The following is a 20,625-nucleotide window of genomic DNA, read 5'->3' as shown; positions in this document are numbered from 1 at the left end:
TTTTCTTCCTTCCCCCTTTCTTCCATAATTTTTGTTGTTAATTCTGAGCATCATAGTAAACTCTTAAGTATTAAATGTCCTGACCTAAGATTCTGTTTTACGTTATTTCCGAGTTGTAATCAGCTTTCTCTCTGCTTCTCTTTTTCTTCTCCCACTGGAATTTCTCTCTTACCTGTTTCCTCAGATCTCAAGATTAAAAATAACTGTGATAAAACATAGCAATGTTTTTCCTAGAATCTTACAACTAAGCATTTAATGTACATTTTATACCCTCCCTCTTGAATGGAAAAGTTGAAAAGCATGTAGGGCAGCTCTCATGTGAGTTTCAGGTTTGATTTCTAACCTCCCTGGGTACCTGTCCTTAACAGCAGCTCAGACTCAACATATCCATTTGTCAAATCGAAATTCATCACCTCCGGCCCACTACCTCACCCCAAACTTCTTTTTTTCCTATGTTGCCTGTAGTTGTGAGATTTAACACCACTCCCCAGTTACCCAAGACAGAAACTTGAAGTCTCCCTTAAACGCTGAGCTCTGAACTGATTCCAGATAGTGCTGATTCTATTTCTCTGCATCACTGTTGAATCTGTCTCCTCTTTTCTTTCTACATTATTACTGCTTGAGTTCCGGACCTCACAGGTTCTGATTAACTCAGCTCATCTTACCTCACTTTCATCTTTCCATCTCTCCTCTCGCTATTGCTGAATGATCCGTGTTTCTTCCTTACGCACACATGTCCATGCCTCTCTGGTTGGAGTTATTGAGATACACCTTGCCCTGCTGTGGCGTATAGCATGCCTGGATGACTGCAGTGGGACTCGCCCTTCTTTCTCTCTGGATCTCCTGTGCTTCAGCGATGCTTGGCACATTGGAAATGTGCAGCTTTACTTTGTGTACATGTTTTACGCACATTAATTCTTTGACTCTTCTGCTTGCAGTAGTTTTCAGCCCTGCTGTGCAGACAGTTAGCAAATCTGGTCCTGCCCATTCCATTTGAGCAGCACCCCTCCACCTGGGTGTCAATGTCTCACATGTTAACAAAAGGCACAACACTCTCATCACCTCAGAGAATTATTTCAAGTCCAGGACCCCAAGAATTAATGTGATAATAAACTATATAGTACCAGGCAGTTATTCTTACAGTAATATCGTATTGCTATTTGTCATACACAGTACAATGGCAGCAGAATCAATGGGACTTCCCAAGTTATTTTTGGGCAATGTTCTCTTATATCTACTGTCAGAATTGTAATATTTAAAGTTTGCAAACTTATTAATAACTCTATATGTATTTTAGTTACAGATGAGAAAATTCTCAAGGTTAGATACAGTATAAATGAGGTATGACAACAGGGCCTGGAAAGTATAATATTTTTAAGAGCACTTTTGAAAAAAAAAAATCTCTTGACTTAGGTCATAAAATTTCCATGATCGTGACATAAATTTGAACTATAAATTAGGCCAGTTACTTTTAGATTGGTTCCTTTTGGCAGAAATTTCAAGAGTAAGGTCAGCTTGACTTTTTGACCATTCACCCGATAAAATAGCAAAGCTGCCAGGCTTTGAGTAATCTAGTTAGCCCAACAAAGTCTGGCATCTTAACAAGCCCAAACTAGTTACTCAAACCAGTCTTCAGTGTAACGTTCAAATGATTACTCTGTGCAGTCCCAGAGGTATTCATTACAGACAAAATTGCTCTTGTTGCCTTGCATACAAGCTGAGTTTTCAATGGGAAATGAAAGGATGCCTGGAAAAATAGGCCACCTAATTAAGTTAAACTACTCTAGCGTTTGGCTTGACATCTTCATTACTCAAAATTAAAAAGATGCTTCACTTGAGCACACAAGTTACTATTGTTTATGTTGTTTTCTTCCTAAATTGGCTTCTTACATGGAAGTCTGTTTTTCAGAATTATATCTTGAAATAGCTCACATATTTCTTACAGTTTATAAAAATGTCTTAATAACTGTATGGATACTGAATACCAGCGCCATACAAATATTAATATATATCTTAGGGCTCCTGATACTCAAGCACACATTAGTTTTTCTGCATATTTTCTTCATCATTTACACTTTGATATGGTTGAAATTTAGATGATTTTATTAACCATCCAATCTTTATTATTATTTTTTTGTTATTATTAATTGGGTCTTGACTCTATAATCTATAAATGATCAGTTATATGAGAAATAGAATTTCTCAAAAAAAATTTCAAATAAAGCATAAAGTTTAAGCTGAAATTCATTTGTCCAGTAGAAGTGTTTAATATTAACTCCTCTAACAGAGCTATTTTGGGAACATTTTAAAACACAAACACATGTAGAGCACAACCATCCACTGATTGCCAGTTCCTACTCATTGACACTAATGAGGCTGCTGACAGGTTAAATGTTGTGTATCATATACATTTCCAAGCTGTGGGATTTGCAAATATAAGACTCATTTTTTAATTTCAGAAATGAATGTTGCTGAGTATGTTTAAGAATTTTATTATAATTTTCTGATAGTATATATTTTTAAGCATTAGACAAAAGCATTTCAATGATAGAAATTACGAAACTATCTGAATGGAATAGCATGTATGGCAAAAACAGGTTCTGAAAAAGCATCTAGCTCCATGTGGAGGATGGTTTGCTCTGTGGACAACTGTCAAGCGACACCAAGACATTTTGGCACTGGCCAAGGTGCCATGACTCTAGCACACAGCCTGACCAATTTAGTTGATTTTGATACATTGTGAAAACAGCCCTTTGACTTGTTCATGATGGTATTTTTTGCAGATGTTTTGCTTTAGCATATGAGCAGTGATGAAAAACTAAGTGATCCTTCCTGTTAAATTTTGGAATATATATATATGTGTTAGATTTTTTTTTCTATCACTTATAATAAACTCTTTACAACCCTATAGACTATGCAGTCCATGGAATTCTCCAGGCCAGAATACTGGAGTGGGTAGCCTATACAGGGATCTTCCCAACCCAGGGATCGAACCCAGGTCTCCCGCATTGCAGGTGGATTCTTTTCCAGCTGAGCTACCAGGGAAGCAAACCTGTCACTAAAGAATGTCTAAATAATAGGTATAAATTCAAGTTAAGAATAGCAGTATGTTGAATAATATCATCTGTCTCTGCCAACTCCACTTCCATGACACTTAAAAGATTGTTCCAAACAGACACTAAAATTTCATTATGCCAATATGTCAAGTAGAAGCGAAATCACCCATTTTTAGTATAAAAACACTGAGGCTTAGAAAAGCTGTCTTTCTGCCCATCCCTATCTCTTCTGAGACCACCCTCTTCATATCTTCACCTGCCACCCAAACACCTTTAAAAAAATGTCAAGTTTCCCTTCACAATTTCAGTTCCTTGGTTTTAGATCATACTTAGGCTGGACTTCCCAGAAACACAAAGAAGGTTTCAGTTTAATCTTTATATTCATATTTTCTTTCTTTCTCCTGTATTTATTCTGATCTATGTTATTTTGGAGTTTGGACCTAAAAATTGCTAACTACAGTCCTCATGGTTTGAGACTAATTGGTAGCTGTCATGGAAAATCTGTGCATACATTCCTTCCTTTTTGTACATGATGATCATTGATCCTGTTGCAAGCAAAGTCAAACAAGTAAATTCTTAGTTTTGGCATCAGATTTTTCAACTAGAACAGCCTGGTGTGAAACTCACTTGGGTTCTGAGGGTCATGATTTGAGACCAATAGAGAAGCCTTCCTTAGATGTGTCTGAGCCTCCTAGCATTTCAGGAGAAGGCCCACCTTCAAGAAGAGCTAAGCTTATTGTGAGTAGTTATTTTCTGAACTCACAAACCAGGGTGGCCTTGGAGGAGTGGGAACTGGGGCAGGCCACAAGATTGAAGGCCTGAAGCAGGGCCCATGGCCCTGGACAGCAGTTGCCTTCGGAGAAGCCCAAACTCACCTGTACCATAAGCACTGACCTGTTTACTTCTTAAACTCCAACTGCAGTTAAATGTCTTGCTTGACAAGATGATGGTAAGTTTTAGCAGGAAACTTCTGCTTGACTGGAAGTTGAGGTTGAGGGAGTGAGTAAGTGAAGTCGCTCAGTCGTGTCCGACTCTTTGCGACCCTGTGGACTGTAGTCTACCAGGCTTCTCCGTCCATTGGATTCTCCAGGCAAGAATACTGAAGTGGGTTGCCGTTTCCTTCTCCAGGGGGTCTTCCCAACCCAGGGATCGAACCCAGGTCTCCCACATTGAAGGCAGATGGTTTAACCTCTGAGCCACCAGGGAAGTTTAGGTTAGCATTTCCCTTACCCCGAAGGTAACAAGTGAAGCCAGTCCATAACAGTAATAACTGTCAGTTGGCAGCTACCTGTATCTGTAAGGAAATAAGCCAAGGCCTTGCATGTGTTATTTCATTGAATCCTTACAACAGTCCCCAGAGGATGAAAGTTGTAGAGGGAGTGACCAAACATCAAAAAGACAGTACATGTTCCAGTTCCAGTTCTGGCCTGGGAAGGCCTAATGCCCAAGTCAGACTGCATCCTTGGGCCACAAGGCCACACTGTATTTTAGAACTTTAAAGTCAAAATGTTTATGTGCTAATCTCAGTCCTTGTTAGTATTCGCATAACTACACGTGTTACCTTGTGTGGGGATACTCTGAAAAATAGCAGGTCGAACCAAATGAAATTGCAGATATTTGACCATCTTTTCCCTACCAAAGCAGCAATTTCATATTTTGTTCAAACACACATTAAAAACTGTGCAGGGGTGTTTACTTGCAGTGCCTAGTTTCTTTTATCCAAAACAGTGATTCCTTTTTTCCCCTCTTTTCCATACTTTGGCAACCATAGTTGTCCTCATTTCTTGTGTATTTTCTGCTTTTCTTGTCTGGGTTGAGGACTCTTCCTATTCTTGGAGCTTTTCCTTTTCTCGACCAAAACGTAAACAAAGTCTAGAAGGTCTCAGCATCAAAGATGTCGTCCCCCTTCTCCAGCTTTCCCAGGGATCCAGCTTCTGCGTAACTGAGGGAGGAAGAACTCGAGCTTCTTTAAACTCAGAAAATTATCTCCAGTTGTTCATCTTTTTTCCCCCTTTCCCCTATCTTCAGCTCCATTTCAGCAGAAGCTTTCTCGGAAGTAAAGACCGTGGGAAGTGAGATGATCCTCAGATACCTAGGGATCCACTTGTAACTGCTTCCTGGGGAAGGATCCAAAGAGTAGAAAGTGCATATCAGAGAATGATGATCTTTCCTTTTTCTGTCCCCTTTAATTGAAGGAGGACCCAAACCAAGAGCAGAGGCCATCTATTTAGTTCCTCGGTTGATTTGCCTTTTTCCTGAAGAAAGTCAGTTTACATACCCAACATTTACTGATTTCTGTACAACAGGATAAAATGAAAAGAAGACCATAAACACATGTAGTTCATATTTTAAATTTTACATAAAAATATGTACATATAAAATAGGCCAACCCTGATTGCTCAAATCCATGTTGGCTGCTTGTGTATGATTTAGCAAGAAGAATCTGACCATAAGCAAAAGTCAGTTTAGCACAGGTTTCTTAAAAAAAAAATTTTATTAAAGCTCAGAGGCGATTCATGCTTTAAATAGTATATTAAACCCCATGTATTTTATTCAATTATTGAATGTAAAAAAATCCTATGTAATGATGCTATGAGTTTTCCCTTTGCTCAACTGGCTCTCTAAATACAAGCAAATCATTCAACCTCTTTACTCCTCGTTTTCTTCATCTACGGAGTGAGGGTATAGTCTCTAAGGTCTTCTCTCAAGCAGGCATTCTGTAATTTCATTTTAGCATAAGCATAGAACTCTAGAACATTATCCTAAGGAAAAAAATACCCAAGGTTATTCACTGCAATGTGATTCATAAAGGAGAAAATCACCTGAAGTGAAGTGAAGCGAAGTCGTTCAGTCGTGTCTGACTCTCTGCGACCCCATGGACTGTAGCCTACAAGGATTCTCCGTCCATGGGATTTTCCAGGCAAGAATACTGGAGTGGGTTGCCATTTCCTTCTCTAAGGGATCTTCCTACCCCAGAGATCGAACCCAGGGATCCTGCAATGCAAGCAGATGCTTTACCCTCTGAGCCACCAGGGAAGCCCCTAAAAAATACCCTAAATACACTAAATGTTTGGTATAAGTTACTGGAAACTGGAGTAAGTTACAGAAGATGCACACAATGACATAATACGCAGTTGTTAACAATAATGTAGATGCTATTTATAGGCATGAAAAATATTCACAATCCATTTTAAGTGATTCTATGATGGTATAATAATGCAACTGACATTTATTGATAGCTCTTATGAGTTAGTATATTACTCAGATTATTTTTCAGTCAGTTCAGCTCAATTCAGTTGCTCAGTCGTGTCCAACCCTTTGTGACCCCATGGACTGCAGCATGCCAGGCCTCCCTGCCTATCACCAACTCTCAGAGTTTACTCAAACCCATGTCCGTTGAGTCAGTGATGCCATCCAACCATCTCATCTTCTGTCATCTCCTTCTCCTCCCACCTTCAATCTTTCCCAGCATCAGGGTCTTTTCAAATGAGTCAATTCTTTGCATCAGGTGATCAAAGTACTGGAGTTTCAGCTTCAGCATCAGTCCTTCCAATGAATATTCAGGACTAATTTCCTTTAGGATGGACTGGTTGGATCTCCTTGCTGTCCAAGGGACTCTCAAGAGTCTTCTCCAACACCACAATTCAAAAACATCAATTTTTCGGCACTCAGCTTTCTTTATAGTCCATCTCTCACATCCATGCATGACTACTGGAAAAACCAAAGCTTATATTATCTCATTTATCTCAATTAACCCTGAGGCACCCTGAATGAACTGAATATTATTATCATCCCTACTTTATAGATTTGGAGACTAAGGTTTAGGAGCATTAAGTACCTACATCTGCTAAGAGAGGAGATGAGTATTGCGTAAAGCATTTCTAGTTCCAAAATCAGAGTATTATTATCTGACTTTGGTTATTAAAAATAAAACAAAATTCCAGAACAAAATAGCAAACATGGACTAAAAAGAATCTTGAAAGAATGTGACTTTTTCTTGTATATTTTCTTTTCTCTATCTCTCTTTTAACATGGATCATTTATAATATAAACCCCCCCAAAAAATTGTAGAAATCAATCTCAGAATATAGGAACTCAATGTGAGACTTGAAGACATCTGGAAAACTATAAAGAAAGATAGGCAGTTTTTGTACATGAAATTTATACTAAGCAATGAAACTTTAAATGTTTTTTAATTATACCCTTTAAACACTGAGTGTAGAATGATGACCTGTTAGCCGAACATCCTTGGGCCCCTACTAGGGTTTCAGAAGTAGCTCCCCCACATCAGTGTGCTCTCCCTAATCAGCACCCCTGTGTGGTTGGAAATATAGGGGAAGGGGTGGAACATTGTTTCACAGAAGCTTTATTTTTCAGTCAAGGAGAAGGTCCTTATGATCACAGCACACAACACCTGATTTTAAAATGTCCCCTAAAAATGCAGCTCAGAGACTCATGTAGGCCCACACACAATACTGAGAGGAAATAAATCTCTTCCCACTCTAGCATCCTTAATGAATTATGGCAAGAGAAACACCTGTATGTAAGTGCTAAGGGCTTTTCTGGACTTTTCTAGAAATCCTGGAGAATGGACCCAGAGCAGTATGCCACCTAGAAGAGTGCTGGGTTTCCCACCCCTCCCACCCTTGCTTTGTGAGTGCTGAGCCCACTGTCCTGATCCCATTAGATCCATAAAGCTTCAGCCTGGGAACCCCACCTCAAGGGTCAGTTCAGTTCAGTTCAGTTCAGTCACTCAGTCATGTCCGACTCTTTGCGACCCCATGACTCGCAGCACGCCAGGCCTCCCTGTCCATCACCATCTCCCGGAGTTCACTCAGACCCACGTCCATCGAGTCTGTGATGCCATCCAGCCATCTCATCCTCGGTCGTCCCCCTCTCCTCCCGCCCCCAATCCCTCCCAGTATCAGAGTCTTTTCCAATGAGTCAACTCTTCTCATGAGGTGGCCAAAGTACTGGAGTTTCAGCTTTAGCATCATTCCCTCTAAAGAAATCCCAGGGTTGATCTCCTTCAGAATGGACTGGTTGGATCTCCTTGCAGTCCAAGGGACTCTCAAGAGTCTTCTCCAACACCACAGTTCAAACGCATCAATTCTTGGGCGCTCAGCTTTCTTCACAGTCCGACTCTCACATCCATACATGACCACAGGAAAAACCATAGCCTTGACTAGATGGACCTTAGTTGGCAAAGTAATGTCTCTGCTTTTGAATATACTATCTAGGTTGGTCATAACTTTTCTTCCAAGGAGTAAGCATCTTTTAATTTCATGGCTGCAGTCACCATCTGCAGTGATTTTGGAGCCCCCAAAAATAAAGTCTGACACTGTTTCCACTGTTTCCCCATCTATTTGCCATGAAGTGATGGGCCCAGATGCCATGATCTTCGTTTTCTGAAAGTTGAGCTTTAAGCCAACTTTGTCGCTCTCCTCTTTCACTTTCATCAAGAGGCTTTTTAGCTCCTCTTCACTTTCTTCCATAAGAGTGGTGTCATCTGCATATCTGAGGTTATTGATATTTCTCCCGGCAATCTTGATTCCAGCTTGTGTTTCTTCCAGTCCAGCGTTTCTCATGATGTACTCTGCATATAAGTTAAATCAGCAGGGTGACAATATACAGCCTTGACGTACTCCTTTTCCTATTTGGAACCAGTCTGTTGTTCCATGTCCAGTTCTAACTGTTGCTTCCGGACCTGCTTACAGATTTCTCAAGAGGCAGGTTAGGTGGTCTGGTATTCCCATCTCTTTCAGAATTTTCCACAGTTGATTGTGATCCACACAGTCAAAGGCTTTGGCATAGTCAATAAAGCAGAAATAGGTGTTTTTCTGGAACTCTCTTGCTTTTTCCATGATCCAGCGAATGTTGGCCATTTGATCTCTGGTTCCTCTGCCTTTTCTAAAACCAGCTTGAACATCAGGGAGTTCACGGTTCACGTACTGCTGAAGCCTGGCTTGGAGAATTTTGGGCATTACTTTACTAGCATGTGAGATGAGTGCAATTGTGCGGTAGTTTGAGCATTCTTTGGCATTGCCTTTCTTTGGGATTGGAATAAAAACTGACTTTTTCCAGTCCTGTGGCCACTGCTGAGTTTTCCAAATTTGCTGGCATATTGAGTACAGCACTTTCACAGCATCATCTTTCAGGATTTGAAACAGCTCAACTGGAATTCCATCACCTCCACTAGCTTTGTTCGTAGTGATGCTTTCTAAGGCCCACTTGACTTCACTTTCCAAGATGTCTGACTCTAGTTGAGCGATCACACCATCATGATTATCTGGGTCATGAAGATCTTTTTTGTACAGTTCTTCCGTGTATTCTTGCCACCTCTTCTTAATATCTTCTGCTTCTGTTAGGTCCAGACCATTTCTGTCCTTTATCAAGCCCATCCTTGCATGAAATGTTCCCTTGGTGTCTCTAATTTTCTTGAAGATATCTCTAGTCTTTCCCATTCTGTTGTTTTCCTCTATTTCTTTGCATTGATTGCCGAAGAAGGCTTTCTTATCTCTTCTTGCTATTCTTTGGAACTCTGCATTCAGATGGTTATATCTTTCCTTTTCTCCTTTGCTTTTTGCCTCTCTTCTTTTCACAGCTATTTGTAAGGCCTTCCCAGACAGCCATTTTGTTTTTTTGCATTTCTTTTCCATGGGGATGGTGTCAGAGTCCTCCCAAACCTGGCCCCAGTGTCAGAAATCGTTTGGGGCAGCCTCACATTAACCTTGTTTTCTGATTTCATTCAGGCTTTGCACCCCACCCGTTTTTAACAATCTGACAAAAATGAGTCCCAGTAGAGGCTCTCACTGGGCTCAGTACCCCAAAGTTTGTTTTGCTCAGTGGGCTCAATCTTGCGCTTGAAGTTTTCTTAGAGATTGAAGACCTGATCTCCCTGTTGAAGCTTCTTGCTGCGTTGCCTGGATTTGCTTGTCAGTTCTTCCCTTCATCACTTACTGCATCTGAGCAGAAGTGTCTGATCTTCAGGTCCTGTTACCAGGGTAAATTTGCTTATAAGAACCTTTCTGCACCTGTCATCCTAGCTTCAAATAATTCTTCTTTCATTTACACCCAGATATCACTAAGCTTGACAATTGACATGCTGTTTTATTGGAAGCGTAAGTTTTTCTCTCGTCTAATTTACTTCCTCTATAACAAACTCTTGCAGTTCTTTGTATCTCAAATCACACTTTGCAGAATGCCTTACCCATAGTAGGTACACAAGAAATGCTTCTAGGACAGATGAAGCACTGATTGCCTTTTACTTAAAGAGGTTACAAAAACTAACAAGCACAAATAAATGTGGTACATTCTACCCAGAATTGCATTTTGATAACTGTTGCTTGAAAAATTAGTGCATTGTGTGTTTTTAAATGAAGATGATTTATTGCTATTGTCTAACATGTGAAGAAAGACAAAAAAATTGTTTGCAGGATCATTGGCTTGAGCACATCAATGGCACTGTTGGACAATTCTTGCTGAGTGTTCAGATGATTTATGTAACAGACCGAGGCTTTCCACAGTAATACATTATAGTTTCAGGCTATCAAACCTTGTTCACGCAGAGACAAAAGAATCTGAAAAATACCTACTTCTGAAGGTCTTCTCAAAAGAAATTGGAGATAACGTTGATGCTATTTAAACTCTTTTGAGAGAAAGCATCATTACATGCAATATCTTAACTTCTGAAAACATACAATGGAAGTTTATTATTTTCCTAATGAACTCAATTTACTTTGCTTTTCATTCAGTTATTTAAATTATGCAACAAAAATTTTTAATAATACAAGATGAAACATTTTTAAACACAGGCATTTTTCTATCCTGAACTTTCAGGAATTATGTTATAGATTAAAAATTAAGGCATTTCATATACATTTGATGGCAGTGCTATTTATTTATCTTTCAAATAAAGATGTATATGGGAAACATATTTTACAGTATTCTAACTACTGCCATATTTTTAGTGTGTGCATGATCACATGTAGCCATAACATAATTTAAAGTATGTACAAGATGATATTGTTTGAATTCTTCTAAGTTATGGGACTTGTCACCAAAGATTGAACACTGTATAATGAATACAGTGTGTGGACAGAGACCCACAAATACAAGGCCCTTCTGGTAGAGAAACTAGATTTTTAGAAGAAAAGACAAAGTCCAGAAGAGATTTCCCATTATTTGTTCCTGGTCAGCATTTATTAACCCTCTTATCTAAACAGTACAAAAAAATATAAATTCTCTATAGTCAAAACAAAAATCAGCTTAATTTATCTATCCAGATGTACTAATTCAGAATAAGAACAAAAATTAAGGACAAACTGTCGTGAAAGGAAGTGTGGATTGTAGGAGAAAACAATGTAAACAGGATACCCAGGCTGTGGAATATGTAAAGCAAAATGATGAAAAAGAAATGTCATTTAACAGGCAGGGAAATGAGATCTTCCAGAAATCAGGCAAGAGATTTTTCTTCTTTTTTCACTGGATTGGAGATGCCAGGGGTGGTTGGACATGGGGAAGGACAGTGGCATTAGTCAGGTGGCTAGAAAGGTTCCCCCAAGATCAAATCAAAACATATGAGAAGGCTCTTCTGTTACTTTCCTAGCCCAACTCTTGATTCTTGTCTCAAAAACAAACCATCTGATTAGCAATTTGACCACAGTCTCCAAGGGAATATGGTCTTCCTTTGGACACAAGACAGTATGTTAGAAAATACAGCTTTTGTTGCAAACTTCAATACTGAAATTCTGCTTCACAGATTCATCCGTGGGTTAGTAGGTTGGAACTGTCAGTACTGATGGATGCTGGCCTGCAGCAAAGTTCTCTGAAGAATCAGTTGTGGCCCTCTGTACTTGAGGTCCTTGTTGTCTGAGCTCTTCAGCATTCTTCACCTATTCACCATTTCCCACTGTCTTGTTATTCTTTTAATTTCAAAATTACAGTTTAATTCCCAAATTGTAGTTTAATTCCCATTAAAATAAAGACAAAAGATATTTATAGGGAGCAATTAAATGAACACATCATGTATCAATAGGGATACACTTTGCTTCAATGTGAGGTCTGATCAATGGTAAATATACTGAAATTCCTTTATTATGATGTCTAATCCTCTCCTGTTTGGTCTGTACTTGTTTGTTTTCTCATGACCCAATTCATGGTGTACGTAAACCCATTTTACAATAAGCATAGCTATGCCAAAGCTGCCATTTATTAAGAACTTTCTATGTGGCAGACATATATTATTAGGCATTTAACCCATCTTATGTTTCTGTTTTCATGCTCCTAAGAACCCATAAAGCAGGTTTTGAAATGGAGGCTCACCAGCAGTAAGAAAGCTGCCCCAGAACCCACGCTAGTAAATGCTTCCAAGGGCCTGGAGCAGCCCCATCTGCTGGACTCCAGAAGCTCCAGTCTTTCCAGCATACCACGTGGCCTTCCTATCAGTCTCTGAGGAGGCATTATAAGTACTCTCAACCAGTCCAAAATCTGTCTCCTCTTCAGAGAAAGATATAGCACTTCATAAGCTAAATATGCAAATACCAATGGTAAGGTTTTAAGAAATTGACTTGAATAGATACTGGATCTGTTATTTAGGGCCATAGAAATAGTCTCTCAAGGATGATACTGTTTTGGAATTACTACTTCCCAGGAGTTCCCTCGTGGCCTTGGAGAAGTTCGTGTACATTCCAGTGGTAGTCAAGCCTTGTACTAGCACTGCCCACTCTTCCCATGTTCCATGACCTTGACTTCTTCCCCCTAGATACACGGGGACTCACGGAGCATACCCCCAACTCTAGGACAGAGCCGTGTCCTAGCACCAGCAGTAGAATGAGTCACCCCTTTGTCTGGGACCAGTGAGAAGTCCTAGGATCAGGAGAGTTTGGTTAAGTAGCAGTGATCAAATTTTGAGTTATTTGAATCATTTGGATCATGCTGACTGGCTATGGTTTAGAGCAAATCACTTTGCATGCATCTTTGTTTCCAGTTCACCATTCATTAATTTGGTGAAGATCCAAAGTAAAATTAAACATATTGGCTTGAACTTCATACCTTTATTTAACTCAGTACTTTCTCTGCGTTTGTGGAGCTGGTCTCCACTGATTTCTGTCATTTCTTGGGGAGAAGGGAGCTGCATGCCTCTGATCTCTACACAGGGAAGGTTGAACGACACTATCAAGGCTGATCAGGAAGATGATGCCACCTTGAGGGTCCGTACCTGCTCTTCTCCAGCACTGTACCCTGGAACTCAGCCCCCTAGATTCTCAGAGACCATGGATTAATCCTTGGTAGCCTCTAATTCAGGCTGAAAAAAATACATAGCCCTGGGTCTCATAGGGATATGCAGGGTCTTAGGATCAAGTGATTTTTGGTGTCAAGAAAATTGAAGGAGGAAAGTTTTTTAATACCTGACCTCACTGAGACTTGAAGGAAGGAAATAAGCCCGAGTCAGAAAAGCACCCTGGATTGGTAGAAAGTGCAAGAAATGACCTTCACTGAAGCTTCTCTGACTACTCAGCCCCTGGTATCATCATTGATGTCTAGTTTATGCTCAGAGCACACTTTCATGCCCTCTATGGCCACTTGTCTAGTGAGGCCAACCCCTTGGGATCCTGATGTGGAACTGAGGCTTCCACCTGGTCCTTAGCTGCACTGGGGTTAGGTCCAACAACTCCTGAGAGCCAGGAACCCCATACCGCCCTTAGGAATCTTCTGGGACTGCTGCATTACCGTGGGGTGGTAAGTGCAAGCCACTTCAGAGGGACAGATGGATAGCCAGAGAGGGACGCCAAACCACCCCACCCCAGCATTCTCAGGCTGCTTAAGCCTTTACATCTTTCGCAGGATATAGTACTTTCACTTCCCGATATGCTGAGCAGTCAGCGTTCCATACCATGTGGTCATCTAGCCAGTGCATTCTTGGGAATACAGTGTATTTATTCATACCCATGCCATAGCATGGGTATATTCATAAACTTCATGCCTTTGAAAAAGTTATCTTCTCATTCACTTACTCTTGTATGCATCCGTTCAGTGATTCATTTGTTAATTCATTCAACAAGCATTGAATGCTGACTGTAACCAGGCAGCTTTGTGGAGAATGAGGGAAAATACTGAGTCATAAGGAATTGTTACATAACCCCCCAAACTGCAAATTGCCTCTAATATATAACATACTATGGTTAAGTCAGGCTTACTAGATTTCAAGAAATCAAAATAAAGTCGTGTCATAGAAGTCAGTGTTGAAGAATTACCTAACTCTTTTCCAGATTTAAAAAGTAATTAGTAATTATTCTGACAGTGAAGTTTTTCTAAGTTCTGTGACATTTTGACGTTTATGCAGTTACCACGATACTTTTATATGGCATCAATTTACACTGTAATAGGCTCCTGGCACATAACCATCTCATGACTACTAATGTAAAGAACAGAAACTACTAAGTAACCTTTTGTCGTTAAAATTCTTGATCCACATACTACCCATTACTGGTTAAGTTGTGGGATCTGTGGTTTTGGTATATAAGTGCACGGATTAAATAACATTAATGTGTAATTACATGAAAGTAAACCATGTAGTTTAGTTAGATTGCAATACAATTGTTATCACTGGATGTAAAGTGATACCAATTAAATTCCTTTAAAACACCACAAATTAAGATTTAACGACTGGAGAAATTCTAGAATGTAAGCTATAGTACACCATAGGTAGAATATCCCTGGGTATTTTCAGATGTTTAATGGCATTTATGAAGTTAAAAACATCTTTTTCCTTTATGACTGGAATTAATCATACCTTATTCAGGCACATTTCAAACAGACATCAGATAACTTCTTAAAAGACATGTATCAACAAGTTCAGCCTTTGAAATACTGACAAAAAGACAAATTATGAATACTTGTGCTCTTATAGAGTAAATATTAGATTTTAATGGGATGGGCATTAGGGTAGAATTTGGGACCAGGCTGACGATAATACAAACTCTCATATTGTAAAATTTTATCAGTCAAAAACAGTTGAGTATTAGCCACTTTGTATCATTTAACTTAACAAAATAATAGAAATGAAACATTGCATAAGTATTAGAATTAAAAATACCTTCTTCCTTCTTATATTCATTCCCTCAAATGTACTGATTGCTTGCCAGCTAAATGAAAGTTATTTAACTTTAGCCTCTCAATTTTTTCTTCAGGAAAATGGTAAGAATAGCCACACAAAGGATTATTGTAAGGATTAAATGAAGACAGCATAGTCAAAGGACTCAATACAGTGCTTTAAACAAAGTCAGCATTGATAAATGTGCTTCCTCTCCCCTCCCCCATTTTGCATCTTATATGTTTACTTATATGAATACTTGTACCTGGAGCTGATGGTTTAGATCCACAGATTCAAGGTCTAAAATATTTTAGGCAAGTGAGAATTTAACCAAACTTGCAGTTTTCACACAAAGCACTAATATATTTTTCAGTCAGGAGACAAATATTGTAAACAGGAAAATTTGGAAACTTAGATTGAACTTATAGAGCTGGAGATTTTTTCTTTTAGCAGAACTTTAGATACTTAAGAAAAATTATCTGCAGAGATGAATCAAATCTTTCCCTCATACACCCTAGTCTGTAACCCACACATGCCTCTACGTGACCAGGTCTCCATGCCAGATGTTCCAAGTAGCTCTTCATTTAATCATGTCTTCTGACAAAACCTAAACAAATATATCAAAACTTGTACAACATTTAGCAAGTGCAACTTGAAGATTTTCTTTCTGTTAGACAAATAGACGCCATCTGGAAAAAATAACCCCAGGCGCTTGGAAGCAGGAGTATGCAGCTTATTGGCTGAACACCCCATGAATACCTTAGACTACTTTCTTTGGCTCCTACCCTCTGCCTGCTCATTTCAAATCTTGCACACTCCAGCAGGCGTGCTGCTGTCAGACAAGCGAGCCCTTGTTACCCACGCACTCAGACACTAGGAGGACTCGCTTACTTTGAAAGATAGACTTGCAAGAGTTATCTGGACCCACTTTGTTTCCTTCACATTATGGCACCTGCTCTCTAAAGACTGCTGACTCTCACTGTGTTCTGATATGAATTGGTAATATCATTTTACTAATCAGTTCCGTGTTTACCACATTCTATTTTTAAGCAGTTGTGTCCTCGCATGCTTTTTCCTTTCTGCTTTTCTGCCTCCCTTCCTGTTTTATCTAAAAGCTACTTTCTAAAAGGAAAAAGCCACTCATATGTTGCTACTTATTTCACTAATTGACTTTTATTCCTCAATTAGTATTATAGTGATATTCATGTTATTTTGCCTTTTATAATTAGCCGAACTGCATTTCAATGATTTTGAGTTTGTCATCTTCTAGAGGTAAATCAAATAAATGTAAATAGTCAGAAATCAAGAAAACCATCTTAATTTTTATTTTGATGGCATAATCTTCATGATAAAAATAGCTTTTAATGTCATAATCTTCATATGTCAAACTTTCTCTGCAACCATACTTACACAACATATTTAAGTTATAGCTTTACTAAGTTTTTGTCTTTTGTCAGTTGTGAGCTTGTAGCACTTCAAACCACAAAAGCAGTCACCTCAGAACTTCTGGAATTCATTTTATTACATCTCATGATCTGAGCAGTAGGGAGCCCTACGAAACATGTTTGATCAAATATTAATTTTATAAATTGCTTTTCCTTCCCCACAATTCCTATGAAAAAGGTATTCAGCTAGATTAAAACTGGAAAATTTTAATGGGACCTTTGAAATCTGTTCGAGCTCAGCTTCTTGGAAAAATAAAACTGCCTAATGGAAGCACTCTTTATTCGAGAAGTGGTTATGCCTTTGAGGCCATTTCTTCCATGCGTAATAGAGAACTTGCAACAGGATAATCTGAGTATTGGAAATGTCTGCCAGATCTTTAATGCTGCTTATAATAATATCTGAAGGGGTCCTGTGTGCTTGTTCACCATGATGAGAAGAAGGGGATGGTAATTTGCACCAATATCACCTTGTCTTTTCAGTCCTACCCTGGCCCAAGCCTGGAAAGTGAAGACTTTAACATTCCTCCCATCACTCCTCCTTCCCTCCCCGATCACTCTCTGGTGCAGCTGAATGAAGTCGAACCCGGTTACCACTCTCTGTGTCACCCAATGAACCATAATGGCCTGCTACCGTTTCATCCACAAAATATGGACCTACCTGAAATCACCGTCTCCAATATGCTGGGACAAGACGGAGCACTGCTTCCCAACTCCATTTCTGTGGTAAGAGTCTGCTTCTTGATTTGTGTTGGGGAGTGGGGGACCCCACACTGACAAGGTCTAAATTCATGAGAGGAGCTTTCAAATCATCATAACGTGGCTTTCTGAAACTAGAATAGTTCTCAGCCATGGAAAATGTTCTCCATAAATCCTGTAAAATCCTAATACGGTTTTCCATCTTATATTTAAGTCAAGGCAAAATCAATTAACCACAGGTTTGATCACTTATATTTATAACCCAAAGTACTAAATACTATTTGACACTGAATGTCCGGTAATGTGGTCAAACTGTCTTACTAGCTTTTATATAAAAATTATCATGAAGGTGCCATGTCTCATCTAGTGCAGGATTTCTCACCACAAACAAGCAAGATGCCCCACTTCTTCTGGGAACGGCTATGAAGGTTGGTTTCACTCCTGTTTTCCGCTCTCAAATCCCACAAATTTATATAATCAGAAAGCAAGAAAACAATTTTCATCTTTATTTTGAAGGTATAATTTGAGTGATCAAAATTTATCTCCACTAAATGTTCCTTTGTTGTTACTCTGAATCTTCTAATGTTTGACACTTCTCAAATTTAGTAAGAATATGTATTGCCAGAAAACTAGCAAAACTTAAATTCTTAGCCCCTACCAAAAAGTCCAAGAGTCTGTATTTTTAACAAGCATCCTATGCTTGAGAATACGGACATCATAAAATCTTTCCTTCTGACTATTACGTCATTTAAAACATTAATAATTTATCTGTCTGTATCTCATGGAGTGAAAAATATAATCATCAGTATATGGCCAAGGGCAGAGCTTTCTACCATGTCATGAAACTCTCTGAGGTTAATAGAAACTTCTAATAAATGACAGGTGGGATGTTGAAGTCTTTACCTTGGTTCCATTGTTCAGTCACTTAACAGTCCAACCGTCTCTGTGGTCATTTTCGTAAGTCACTGAACAGTGCTGCCGTATTCCCAATGAACGAATCGATTAACTTGCTTATCTTATGTTGTTTCTAATAGGAAAGTGTTTGATGTTATTATCACTTATCTAAATCATTTGGTTGTATCTCTAACTTGAGTGACTTCACTGGAAGGTTTTGCTGTTAACCGTGAACATAAAGTGGGGAGATGGAGAGTGGAAAGGAATCTATTTATAGTTTGGGGAATGAAGTCCTGAGCCTAATGCCACAGGGCATGGTAGGATGTAGGATTCTCCGCAAAACTGGCAGCTAGCTGGTTGGCTTGAAGGAGAGGATGTGTTCCCGGCACCAGCAGTAGCAAAAATCTCTACACTTGGTCTTGGTTTTTAGATGATATTACACTGTATAAATTTATCCTAAGAGTATTAGTGTGACTTCATAAAATGGAAGATGGATTTTTTTTAGAAAATATGCTGTGTAAATCTGAATAATGTTTTACTTCAATATAGTGACCTTGAAAAATCATGTGCCTATTCCTCTTTGGGGCTAAGATTCAGACCCAGTGCAGGAGCCAATAAGGCATCCAGGTCATGCTTTCTAGGCTCCCCTTTCACTGAGAAGAGGAGGAAGGATGAATATAGGGCAGGAAGTACCAGTTTTGTCCTCCTCACCTCTTCCTCGTGTGCTCATGAGGTTGGGCCATAGGAGGATAGTGGGATCCTCAATTAGAGAGTTTTAGTCTCAAAACCCTTTTCGTTTCATATAATTTGACTTCTTAGCATTCCGAGGACTCGCCCAATTCACCATTCACTCTTTAAGAGATGAGTGTGTAACTTCAGTGTACACTCACCTGGAGTTTGCCCAGGTTTGCTGTTCTTGGTCACCCCATCCTCAACTGGCCCTAGTCCCACTCGTGGAGCACCACTATCTAGGCCCTTCCTCTATGGTGTTTCCCTCTTGGCTTATCATGAGCTTCTCTCATCCTAATTCTTCATGCTTCTTTCCACTTAGAAACTGGGCTTCCGTGTTTTTCCCCTTAACATTGTGTTTGCACACTTTACAAGGCAGAGGGATCCTGTTCGGCCTAAACTAAGCAAGTGAAGCTCTGATGTACTATTCCAGTTTTTGGCACGTGAGTCTGTCAGGATTTTTCATAGTATGGTGAGACTTCCCAGTACCTCCAAACCGTATTCTGAGGTGGACATCTGCCTTGCCTCCTCACAGAACTGGTCCTAGCATTTTATGCTTTAAGTTAAAAGCTGCTCCAACAAATCCAATTTTGGCAAGACTTAGGACAGGCTTTAGCACTGTCCAATAGAACTCTCTGTGCTGATGGTTTTTTTATTATCCATGCCATCCAATAGCAAGAGTCATTGGCTATTGAACACTTTAAATGTTGCTAGCATGACTGAAGGACTAATTTTCATTTATTTCATTTTAATTACATTTAATTACACTTAAGATAGCAACATGTACCTAGAGGCTACTGTCCTGGACAGCATAAATCCAGTTAATTATGTTGATTGAACATTAAATCTATACTAAACTCATTTTTTAAGCCAACGTGGTCTTGGAGAAAGTAGATTTGGAGGTGAAATTTGTTTTTAGAATTCTGTTTCAAGGTTTGGATCTCTGACTGTATTCCGACAGCCAGAGTCTGATATACTGCAAAGTTGCAATAGAAACCTAATACAGTTGGAAAGATCAACTTTATTGGAGTTTGCTAATTCCTTTGAGAAGCAAGGGGCCTCTCCACTTCTTATTTTGAGCTAATATGTGTTTGGAACATCACTCAACAGTGTGTACATTTTAAATGCTTTCCCTGCTCTAAATGTTTTCAAGGGCTCAGATGATTGATAAGATACAGTCACTGTCCTTCAGGAGCTTGTAAACTATAGAAAAAGCATAACTAAGTATGAAACAATTTGAGTCAAATGTGAAGCAACTAGAGACAAGAGAAGGATAAACACACTTTCACTGACTGTGAACCCAATAGGAATCCTACCTGGAAGAATTATAGTCTCTGGCTTGGGTATTTTATAAACTTAGTGGAAAAGGTATGATGGCAAAGGTAGTTTTGATTTGGACAAACAGAGAGGAAAGGAAAGGCATCTAGGAGAGAGCATCTGAAAAGCAGGTTGGATACTGTAAGTGGGAAGATTTGACCAAAGGTTTCAAAAAGCACTCTAAGGACAGTGGACTTGATATGATGGATTCTAAGAAACCATTGGCTGTTTTTACTGAAGGCAAAAGCATTATGAAATCAGTGTCATAGGAATATCCTTCTGGCATCTCTCTGGAGGGACTGCAGTGGCAAGAAACTGGAGTTGTGTCGAGTCTGGGAGCCTGTTACTGTAACTCAGGCAAGGAGTGTTGAGACTCAGGGTGGTGATGATGAGA

General features: G+C 39.3%; 1 protein-coding gene across 1 annotated transcript in view; it reads left to right on the top strand.

The window, feature by feature from the left end:
* The window catches only part of TOX (thymocyte selection associated high mobility group box), a 307,821-nt gene that overhangs the window by 144,545 nt on the left and 142,651 nt on the right, over positions 1-20,625 (top strand). Inside the window, exon 3 of the mRNA XM_068983972.1 lies at positions 17,076-17,318. Coding sequence (XP_068840073.1) covers positions 17,076-17,318 — 243 coding nt within the window. The remainder of the gene's footprint in view (positions 1-17,075; positions 17,319-20,625) is intronic.

This window comes from Capricornis sumatraensis, chromosome 11, assembly GCF_032405125.1.
Source record: "Capricornis sumatraensis isolate serow.1 chromosome 11, serow.2, whole genome shotgun sequence".
NCBI lineage: Eukaryota > Metazoa > Chordata > Mammalia > Artiodactyla > Bovidae > Capricornis > Capricornis sumatraensis.
This window is presented reverse-complemented; position numbering and strand designations above follow the sequence as displayed.